Genomic DNA, 11,596 nt, shown 5'->3' with positions numbered 1-11,596 from the left:
TATCATTTGTAGATAATAATCATTTTGTCTCCTCTTTTTCATATGTGCTATTTCCTCATTGTGTTGGATAGGACTACCAATTCCATGCTAAAAAGTAACAGACAATATCCTCTTTTTGGAGGAAAATTAGGAGCAATAAATCTATAGACATTTTTTTGATATTTGGATTTCTAAAAATTATAACCTTAATCACGTTAAGAAATCCCCTATTTTTAGATTACAAAAGTTTTTTTTTTTTTAAGTAGCTGTTAAATTTCATGAAATGCTTTTGGGAGCATATGAGACATATAGTTTTTCTCCTTTATCTTGGCAATGTATTAAAATAGGCCACCAAGTGTCCTAATGTTCAACGAATTTGACATTTTTTGAATAAGTTCTTGTAGCTCATGATGCTTGGCTCTTTAAATACGTTTCTGGATTTGATTTGCTCATATTCTTAGGACCTGGGCTCTATATTCATAAATGACATTGGTTATTTCTTTGTTCTCTGTGTGTGTGTGTATACCATTTATGTCTGGTTTAGGTTTATGATAGACACAGAAAATAAGTTGGGAAGTATTTCATCTTTTCAAGATCTGGAACAGGGTAATGGAACAAAGATATTCTTTCTCCTTAGGTATTTGTTTGAATCACTCCACTCTTGTGAATCTGAAGCTTTTGATGGAAATTATGCATCTACTCTAACAGAAACTATAGGGAAATGAGATTAGCTGAGAAGGGCTGGTTAATCTGACCTCAGAGAAACAAAACTAAACAGATAAAACTATAACATTCATGAATACCGATACATAACTAGTTGGGCTTTTTTTTAGTGTCACATGTCCATCTCCTATGACCAGAATCTATGAATACTTTGTTTATTGATATGTTTTTAGCAGTGAAGATTAGTGCCAAGCCCATGGTAGACATTCAATAAATTTTTGTTCATTCAGTAAATGAATAAAGTAATAAATGATTTTGCTTTGGTTGTGAATGGATGTTTCTTTAGGGAGATGTGTGAAAATTCTAGGTAGTATAATAATGTGTCTATTAGAATACTAACGTTTTAGCACCCTTTACATGAGGTCAAAAGAATATATATATTGGCACTCTGTTTCTTAGAAAATTATGTGCATAACTATATTCTCTTTGTTCAGGTTTATAACTTCACTCTATTCTAGCCCCAGGCTTCTTTCTTAACTAGATTTACTTTGGGATACCAATGGACATAGGGAGGAAGAGGCTATGATGAAAGAATGAAGGTGTCTTGATGACAACCCTTCATATGTTGTTTTCAATGTCATGCATGTCATGAAATGAAGTTCTTCCTTCCTACCAGTAGATATACTAAACTTCCTAAAGACATCAATCAGAAGTTTCTTAGGAAGATAAGAATAGGATTTCTCCAAAAAGAAGAAAAACATTTAATTCCATAGTGTACTAAATCAATTGTTAAACTTCCTTAAAAAAAAAACCACTCTGTTACTTTAATACAGTGGCATGGATTAAAGAGAAAACATAGCTTATTTAAAATTTTTTTATAATGTGTAATAAAAGGGTAAACTCTAAGTTATTCAGATGTTACCTTGTTGATCCCACAAACTGATATACTCTCTCTTGCCTTTTTTTCTTTACAGAGTCTGTTTCTTCTTTTAGAACAGACACAACTCCCCAGTCACTTTTTCCTTCCTCTTTTCCTTCCCCAATCACTTTTTCCTTCCTCTCTCTGTAGGTCCCGATCATGTTTCAAACTTTACCTACTTTTTGAAGACCTTTCTACCTACTGATCTGCTTTCTCCAGCTCTTGATCAGAGCCCCATTTTAGCAATGATAATATTCGTTGTAATTCTGTTTCCATTTTTCTCTTGGTAGACTGTAGACTCCATCAGGTCAGATAATTCATTATTTAATTGTTGACCTATCTAATTAAACCAAATATAGCTTTAACAGAGAGTGGCAATTAATCAATATTTGTTAAATAAATGCATTTTTAAGAAGCATGTATTTCTGTGATAGACCCAACCTGGAAATGAAACTTCTTTACCTGGGTCTTAAAATGTAGTCCACAAAAGTTGAATTCTTCTATTTTTTTGTTGTACTCTTTTCTCAACTTTCAAATGTATACATATACAAATGGGGAGAAAGAAAGGGAAGAAAATAATTTGGGGCCTTGGAGTAGCAGGGACAATTGATGAAAAGAAGTATAAAAGAGTGATAATTGTGCATATCAAATTTGCCTTTTTATTTCATAGCAGGAGTGAATTATGTCAGAACACCCCTTCCAAATGTTCTTTTCTTTTTAAAAAAGTACTATGTAAGGAAACATGACATGTTCCTGTTTAGTGCTATTTAAACAACATGAGGCTGATTACTTTATGGTTTTTTTCCAGAAATCTTACTGTTGTCTATTGGTATAACACTTTTTTAAAAAGAAAGAGAAAAGTTACTTTTTAAGGAAGACATTGGAAAAGTGAAACTCTGGGGTTCCCATATTTCTCCTTGAGAGCCTCAAATGACACAAAAACATGGGCTGGATATTCACGTGCATTGCTGTCAACCCTGAGCTAATCCATCCAAGAGAGCCATCCTCTCCCTTCTTTCATTTCTTTTCATGATTGAATTAACTTATTCTCCCTTGTCTTTCACAGGAGAAACCCAAGAAGATGTAGCCTCAGGTATTAATAGAAAAAGCAAAACTGATCCACTCAAAAGAAATTTACAGGAATGTTTACCCATCCCCTAAAAACTTTCTTAATGAAGAGAGATCATCTTTCTAGGTTCTAGGAGAAGGTAGATTCCAGGTACATGAAAGTAGAAGATGAGCTACACTTCTGTTAAACTCTTAACTATTGGCTTAGTAAACCTTTGTGTCTAAATAGTAAGCCCACTGTTTTTTTATGAGACATGTTCAAAACTACTCTAGGAAAATATTTTTAAAGTTATTATTGGATGGTAGGAGTATGGGGTGGAGTTGGCCTTAGGGAAGTGAGAGCAGCAATAATAAAAAGGATTTTGGAAAACACATGCTTGGCTCAAGTCAGTATATCTCCAGAAATCAGGACGGACCAAGAAGGAGCAGAAAAGCAAGATGAATGATGTGAAACTTGCTGTCTTGGGTGGTGAAGGAATGGGCAAATCTGGTAAGTGGTGTTGTTTTCTGTGGCATAGTGTAGAGTACATAAAGAGTGAGAAATATATTGACATGATATGTATTACATTATAACATATTATATGTATATAAACTTGATATAACTATATATTATTTTTAAGTAGGAGTTTTCGCTTTATAAGCAAGTAATGCAATTACCTGTATATAAAATTTATATACAGGTTGTGGAATATAACTGTTTGCAGTATTAATTTGTATCTTGTTCTACTGATGTTTGAAATTCATTGGACTAACAGGAAATCCCTCCCATCACTATCCCACCTACTTCTCACTCCAGCACACCTGCCTCCACACCTACCAGTGGCCAAACAATGCCCTTGAAAAGATTCTGCTGCCCTGAGACTAAGGGTGGAGAGAGATGCGTGGAGACCTATGAATTATTTTTTAAATGCCATTTTTTCACATTATCAAAGTGAGAAAAACTTTGGAGGGGCATGGCTTTTTAAATGCCCAGAAATGAGCAAGAGGTGCCCAGACCAGACCTTGGAAGCTATGTTTTTGTTTTCTTTTGTTTTGTATTTGGTCACATTATGATGGTACTAAGCATGCCACCAATAGAACCACCGTAGGCTAATGAATCTTAACAACGGGCCAGACCCAGCAGCTGCAATAAGATAAACCAACACTAGAGGTCGTTCCTCTGTTTTCTGGAGAAATTCTAAAACAGATGCCAGGGCACCTTGATATAATCTTAGGATCATTTCACTAACTCTACTATAAATTTCTGTTATTTTGATCAGAATTAGCATGACATATGGGAAATGCCACAGTGGGGAATTAATAAGTGGGGAATTTTGCCAGAGGTTTGAATATATTTTTGGCTCAGCAATTAATCTATATAATGCTACTAATATCTTACCTGACTGAAGGTGTGGTGGGGAAAGGTTTTGTGGGTTTTTTTTAATAAGAACAAAGATTTTAAGAAATATGAGAATGGGGAGAAAGGGAAATTATTTTTTTGTTCAATAATACTTATTTAGAGTAAGAAGAAATTATGATTGGAAGTGTTTTCATGAGAAATAAACAACAAAAATCTTTAGCATTCATTTATGATATAGCATTATTAGAGTATTTTAGAAAATAACTTTAAAGTATTTCATTGTTTCCTATGTGTAGCCCACATAGTATTTCAATCCATATGCCATTGTAAATGTTTTAGGGCAAGCACTTGAAAACTGATTATAGAAAGAAGAAATATATAGGAAGAGAAATTCTTATTGTTTCATATCTCAGGTCAACAACCTCAGTCAAAAAAGGTAACACACAAACTAGGAGTCAGGCATGAGAAAATGTTCTAAAACTATAAAACAAAACATAAATAAAAGAACACCCACAAAAAGCAGTAACAGCAACAACAAAATAAAAACATCATCTTAATCTTTATAAGATATATCAATAGATATATAGATATATCAATAGATAAATAAGCAAATGAAGTGTACACATTTCTGGCTGTTACATCTCTATTAAAAATATAAGACCTAGAGACATTCTTAAAGACAACCAAATGAGCAAAAGTTCACCACCAAATGAGGGTTAATTAGCAAAAAAATGGCCCCATTTGTAAATGAGGGCTAGAAGGGGAAAATAATAAAATTTTAAAAAGTTAAGAGCTGGTGACCCCTGCTGGCAGGTTTTGAGTTTTGAGAGTGGGTATTTTAAAATGTCTTGGAAGGAAAGTATATGGTTCACAGTAGTAAGCTCATAAAGTTTAGAATAAACTGTCTGAAGACATTTTAAGATTTAACGAAACACTAACAAATTTCATTAAATGTAGCCTAGAAGGATTTTAAAATTCATCCCTAACCTCCTGAAGTCGGCTTTCCCAAACGTCCGCTACATTTTGCTAACCACAGGTTACAGAGTATTTACCAGAATGGGTCATGATTTTGTGTCAGTATGCAGTTTTGGAGAGAGGTAGGTCTTGTATTAAAGCACTGGAGGGGCAGTTACAGAAACGAAGTCCTTCGTTCATTCAACAAATATTTATTGAATACCTGTCATGTGGCAGGTACTCTTCTAGGTAGAGAGGCTATAGTAATGAAAAAATATCCGAGCCTTCATAAGATTTACATTCTGGAGGGAAGGGTCAGCTAATTAAAAATGCATTTATATATCTATATCTGTACATATATATATCTATATATAGATCTATCTATCTATCTATCTATATAAAATGTCTTATGATGATAAATGTTATGAAGGAAAAGAAAGCATAGGGGAGTGGTGTGTAGTCATTTAAAATAGGGTAGTCAGGGTAGACCTGGCTGAGATGGAGACATTTGAACAGACCTGCAGGTGATAAAAACTGAGCCATGAAGATATTTGGGCAGTTACATTCCAGGTAGAAGAAACAGTTGCCGAAGTTCGGAGGAAAGAACTTTCTGAAAAATGTGAGGAATGGTATGGAGGACTGTGTAGCTTCAGTGGAGGAATGTGGGAGACAATAGCCAAAGAGGTCTACTGAGATCATAGGGGTCATGGGAGACTAGATAACTAGGGAAATTCTCAGGCATTTTAAAAGCTTAGGTTTATCTAAGTGAGATGGAGAGCCATTGGAGAGATTTGATCAGGCAAGTGACATGATCTGGCTACAAATTGGCTTTTGCTCCTGGATTGAGAATAAACTGAGAGCAAGAAGGGAGTTAGGGGAGGGATAAAGCAAAGAGCTGAGTTAGGAGGTTTTCTAATAATACAGGCAAAAGTAATGATGGCTTGGACCAGAGTGTGAGCAAAGGAGGTGATGAGAGGCAGACAAATTCAAAATATTCTTTGAAGATAGTGTAAAAATGAATTTTTAATAGGATAAACATAGGATGTAAGAGAAAGAAAGAATCAGGGATGCCCTTGAGGCTTTTAACCTGCGAGACTAGTTATGGATATGTCATTTAATGAAATGGAAACTTGTGGGATATGCAGTCTTTGCGGGGAGATCAGAGGTTCCACTTTAAGCATGTTAAGGTTGAGATGTCTATCAGGTATCTATTTGGAGGCTCCCAGTGGTGGTAGATGTCTAGAGTCCAGGGAAGAGGTCCAGATTACAGAAATGGGTTTATCAGCAATAATTGTTACATAAAGACTCTGACTGGATGAGATTAGCAAGGGAGTAAGTGTAGATAGAGAAGAAATCCATAAACTAGAATCACAGTTGGAGTGAGAGAAGATATTGTGGGACAGATAAAAAAGCTTAATACAAAGCAATATGGAATAAAGAAAAAACCCAGGAGTGTATGTTGCCTTGAAAGCCATGTGAAAAAAACATTTTGAGGAGGTAGGTGTGATCAACTATACTAATACTACTGACAAGGCAGGTAAGATCAAGAACTTTTCACTGAGTCTAAAACCATAACCCTGATAAAAACAGTTTTAGTCAAGTAATTGGAGTTAAAGCCTGATTGTAATAATTTGAAGGTCATGGAAGGAGAGGATTTGGACACAGGGAGTACAGATATTTACCAAAAGGCCAGCAGAGAAATAGAGCAATAGTTGGGATCCAAAGGGTTGTTAAGTTAGGAGAAATTCAGTTGCTAGTAATGATATAATAAAGAGGAAAATTTTATGATGCAGAAGAAAGAGGTAGAATTGTTGGAGCCATGTCTTTCAGCAGGTCAGAGGAAATAGTAACTAGTTCATAGTGAATGGACTGGCCTTAGATAGAAACACAGATAATTCATCCGTAGTAATAGAATGGAAGATAAGTACATAGGCAGAAAAACATGTAGGTGAATAGATACAGTGGTAAAGTTCATTTGTAAGAAATATACATTAGCAAATATATGGTTTTTTGACCACTAGCAATAAAGAAAAGCTACTGTAGTACTCAACTAAAATATGACTGGTTGACTTTGCAGGACTGTGGTCCAAATATAAGGTCATTTTTTTTTTTTTTTTTTTCGGTACGCGGGCCTCTCACTGCTGTGGCCTCTCCCGTTGCGGAGCACAGGCTCCGGACGCACAGGCCCAGCGGCCATGGCTCACGGGCTCAGCCGCTCCGCGGCATGTGGGATCTTCCCGGACCGGAGCACGAACCTGCGTCCCCTGCATCGGCAGGTGGACTCTCAACCACTGCGCCACCAGGGAAGCCCTATAAGACCATTTTTTAAACTCTGGAGGATTTCCATACTGACAATGAGTATATGCATATTTTTCAGAATCTATCTATAAAAAGCATTTGTATTTGGAAGGGAAACAATTGAATCTAGAAATATACGACTCTTGTTCTCAGGTAAGTAAAACAAAATATGTTTTCAATTATGATTTGAAGAAGATATCCCTCAAATCTTTTTAGCTAAACCTTATCAATACTGGGTTTTTTTTACTGATTTAAATCTAGTACCAAAAATCAATACATATTCCATTTACTAATAAGGATAGAAAATACCATCTCTTTTCAAACATATATGTGGATATTGATTTTAAATGGAATTATTAGGGCTTATCAAATTTTCAGAAAAAGAGTTTTTTTAGAAAAAAGGTATCAAATGAGATGGATATAACTTTATTATAGCTCTTTATTTTTTAAAATTTAATCACTTTTGTTTAAAGAAAGAGGATGATAAAAAAGAAACAGAGACTACATTTTAGAAAATATCAGTATTTGGCTTGCTGAATTCTCTTCCAGGTGAAATGGGTCTCCATTAATTAACTGTCTAATGGATAAAATACAGGGATCAGATCCCACCACTTTCAATGTGCTTGGTTTATTTTCAGCCACAGAAAGCAAAATTTTCCCTCACAAGTGAGCTGCATTGGGCAGATGGGTTTATTATTTTGTATGACATCAGTGACAGGTCTTCGTTTGCTTTTGCAAAAGCACTAATCTACAGAATTCGGGAGCCACAGACTAGTCATTGTAAAAGGTGAGGTATTTTTCTTTCCTCTCTCCTTTCTTTTTAGTAAATCATCATAGAGCTGTAAGCATCATTAGGAATAGTTTAATACAGGCTTCCAATTACAAAATTTAACAGCCCTGAACGATCCACCTTCCATTCCACAGGAGTTACACATGTAGTAAAAGGAATAAGATGAGAATACTTTATATCCTGGCTGACATAAACAGTTACTTGCCCCGAGTAAATGGCTATTTTACAAGACAGCTTCTATTGTTAACATGACATTCACTTGCAAAATAATGGTCCTCTGTACACAGATAGTTCCCTTTCCACCTTTCTTTTTCATTCCCACAAAAAATGTGAAGGATACTAAATAAATCCAGATTTATTACACTTGGCATCCAATTCCTAGTCATTGAGCTGTTCAATCAGTCAAAGCAAAATAGACTGAATAATCAAACTGTTACAGATTCTAAGTATGAGAGTACCTTTTTCTCCATTTCACCTCCTAAAACAAAGAGCTGATCAACGACTCCCGATTGCTAATGTCTTGACACAAGTGACTATGAAGGAAAAACATAACTGTGCCTTAAACTAATTTTGCATTAGTAGTTATAAATTTAAACCTATGAATTTCCCATTTTAGTTTTCCCTTTTTTTATTGTTTTAGCCTTTCCATTTAAAATATTTATTTTTGTTTAACCTGCTGGTATAAGGGATTCTTTGTGCTCGTAACCAGATTTGCCCTTAAAATCTAAAATAGCATTCTAATCTGGGAAGCAAAAAAGCACAATATTATACCTGAAAATTGGTACCTGTGCTTTTTATATCTATTTTAAATGCCTACTATCAAGAAACCATCAGATAATAATTGATAAGTTATATTTCCCTACAGTCATTTGATCTAAATTCTTGTTTATATCTGATTGACCTTGGGTAAACCCTTTAATCTCTAGACCTCCTTTTTCTGACTATAAAACTGATAGAAACACGGTAGGGGAAAAGAATGTGATTTTACTAAGGTACCTCATAGCTCTGATTTCCTATAATATTATTGATTTTGAGGGACCTCCATTGTTTCAAGTGTTAAATGCCTTATATTTAAGCACCATAACTTAGGTAAGGGAAAGTAATTAAAACTACTTTCTATTCTTACAAATCAAAAGAATCACTCACGAATAGGCAAAAAAAGTATATTTAAAAAATCCCTATATTTGACATTTTTCAGGCAAACTTTTTAATATATTGACCAAATAAATTTTGAGTTTTTCCAGTTCTCAATCTCTAGGTAAACTAGAGTCTCTAATTTGTAGATAAAAAGCAAAATTATGGCATTGTTTTATAAAATTACATCTGATATTTGTGATTCACCCTTCAAAATATTTCATTTATTCTTCCCCATTAATTCTTCACAATAATTTTCTGAACTCTATAGAAAAAGATACTCTTAGTGACTTCAAAATCCAACACATACAGTGCTTTTTCCCTTACAGCTCACACTGTCATGTGAATGAAACCAGCCTGAAGACTGTTTTCATTTTCCCATTTCTTCCCTATAGGCGATATCTTGGCAGAGTTCCATGCCATTTAAGACCTAGTAGCCTTACTGTATTCTTCAAATGGAACTCTGCTTTAGGAATGTTACACTGTAACCGAGGAGATTATATTGATATTTGCCAAAGACATTACCTTACCAAAGTGATGTATTTCTTCAATAAACAGAAAAATTGTACAAGGTCATGAGACTGTAAAATTTTCTTTAAAGTATGCTGTAATGAATATTAACAAACAGCAACAAGTATTGAATTAGTAAAGAGGCATTAGTTAGTCCTTCTTTTTCAGTTGATAAGGAAATGAAAGATAATACTTAGTAAGCACATTTTATTGCCTGGCACTGGGCTAGATTTTTATACACATCTTCATTTAACCTCTGTGAGCATTCTGTGTGACGAGGACTATTTTACCTTTTTTTTTTTTTTTTACATATAAGGGAATTGAAAGTGGAAAATGTTACTATCATGTCTTGTTAGTAATCAGAGCCGTAATTCCAGGAATAGGTTTGTACCACTTCAAATGTTATGCTTTAAGAGCCTTGTTGCTTCTGTGTCATTTACTACATTTTATCTAAATTAATTTTTGTAAGTAAATGAGATACACACACACATGACCACAAATAACACACATACACACACAGTATTCTTTTTTTTTGGTCCATAATTCTTTTTGATATAAACCTACTTAATAAAAAAAAAAAGAGTTGTTAAAACAGTCTTGCCAAAGAATTGTGTATCCGTGTTTCAGAGCTGTGGAATCAGCTGTGCTTTTGGTGGGTAACAAGCAAGATCTCTGTCATGTGCGAGAGGTTGGCTGGGAAGAAGGGCAAAAACTGGCATTGGATAACCGGTGCCAATTCTGTGAACTGTCTGCAGCAGAGCAATCTCTGGAGGTGGAAATGATGTTTATCAGAATTATCAAGGGCATCCTGACAAACTTCAAACTCAAAGAAAAGAGAAGACCCAGTGGATCTAAATCCATGGCCAAACTGATCAATAATGTATTTGGAAAGAGAAGGAAATCTGTTTAATTGACATGTGATCCTAAGGGATTTATTATATCAGAGAGTTTCAAACTTTTGTATGGTAATTAAATTTACCCTTTGTATGCAATTAAAAAATTCTCTTAGAGATATGAAATAATTGGCCATGAACCACAACTGTGTTTTCAAATATATAGTTTGACTTCTTAGTTGTTTGTATCTTGTACATTTTGCTTCACACTTAACCTTTTCTTTATTACACAGAATAATATGAGTATAACCTATTGGTGGATTACTATATAATTTTATTAAATTACCATTCTACAGGGCTCAATTTACCTTTATTTTATATATATATCATTTTAATGAAATATATAGTTATACATATAGTTAATATATTATAGGGCTTAACTTATCAATTTGTGAAATTCATGATCTATTTAATTGAAATGGATGGATTTATTTTTGAAAGTGTCTTTATAATAAACCAGTGAATTATTTGATATTACATAAATTTTACTTACAACTAAGGCCTTAAGAAGTTAAATTCCTTACCCGTAAGTGCATAGTTTACAGTTGGTCTGATGATGAAAAGTCTGCCTTTCCTTGTTGTATGCTAAGCTAACAAGGGCAATTATCATAGAGAAATTAACTTGTACAACTAAGATACATTTTAGATTAAAAAATTAGGGTTTTTTTTAAGTTCATTTATAAATCAATACATCATAGGAAAAGAAAAAAGTAAAAACTCTTTGGTAAATATATAACCTTGAAGGCCTTATTGTCCTGAAAGAAATATTGTATTAGATACAAACATTTTGGGCCTTCTCAGATTACATTGGGTACAGTTTCCTTCATAGTCAACTGTCCACCTCCTGGACTGCAGCATCCCTTCTGCTGTCCCTGATGAGCTTGTCACCTGCTGCGTTTCAAGTTGCAACCCTAGGCCTAACTTCAACCAAATCGCTGATAAGTAAGGTTAGATTTTGGAGAAGTTAACCTGGACATACATGCAATGCTGCGTGCACACTTGGTTAACATGTGTAAGCACTAACTAGGGGACCATGTAGAAGATCTTGA

The 11,596-nt window shown here is 34.3% G+C and overlaps 1 protein-coding gene across 1 annotated transcript; it reads left to right on the top strand.

Annotated features, from left to right (window-relative positions):
• The first annotated feature begins 2,292 nt into the window (after positions 1-2,292).
• Positions 2,293-10,898, top strand: RERGL (RERG like). Its single transcript, XM_067698638.1, has 4 exons — positions 2,293-3,164; positions 7,282-7,373; positions 7,859-8,007; positions 10,282-10,898. Exons 1-4 carry the CDS (start codon positions 3,068-3,070, stop codon positions 10,562-10,564), a joined length of 621 nt encoding a protein of 206 aa, XP_067554739.1. The 5' UTR covers positions 2,293-3,067; the 3' UTR covers positions 10,565-10,898.
• The last annotated feature ends 698 nt before the right edge of the window (positions 10,899-11,596 follow it).

This window comes from Pseudorca crassidens, chromosome 11 (genome assembly GCF_039906515.1).
Source record: "Pseudorca crassidens isolate mPseCra1 chromosome 11, mPseCra1.hap1, whole genome shotgun sequence".
Lineage (NCBI taxonomy): Eukaryota > Metazoa > Chordata > Mammalia > Artiodactyla > Delphinidae > Pseudorca > Pseudorca crassidens.
The sequence above is the reverse complement of the archived record's forward strand: the minus strand, read 5'-3'. Positions and strand labels throughout refer to the sequence as shown.

What these genes read in the sequence shown, in the direction of transcription:
- RERGL (XM_067698638.1), top strand. Translation starts at nt 3,068, where the DNA reads ATGAATGATGTGAAACTTGCTGTCTTGGGTGGTGAAGGAATGGGCAAA. An exon ending in TAGTGTAGAGTACATAAAGA is followed by an intron (nt 3,165 to 7,281) that starts GTGAGAAATATA and finishes ACTGACAATGAG; the next exon opens with TATATGCATATTTTTCAGAA. An exon ending in CAGACTAGTCATTGTAAAAG is followed by an intron (nt 8,008 to 10,281) that starts GTGAGGTATTTT and finishes TCCGTGTTTCAG; the next exon opens with AGCTGTGGAATCAGCTGTGC.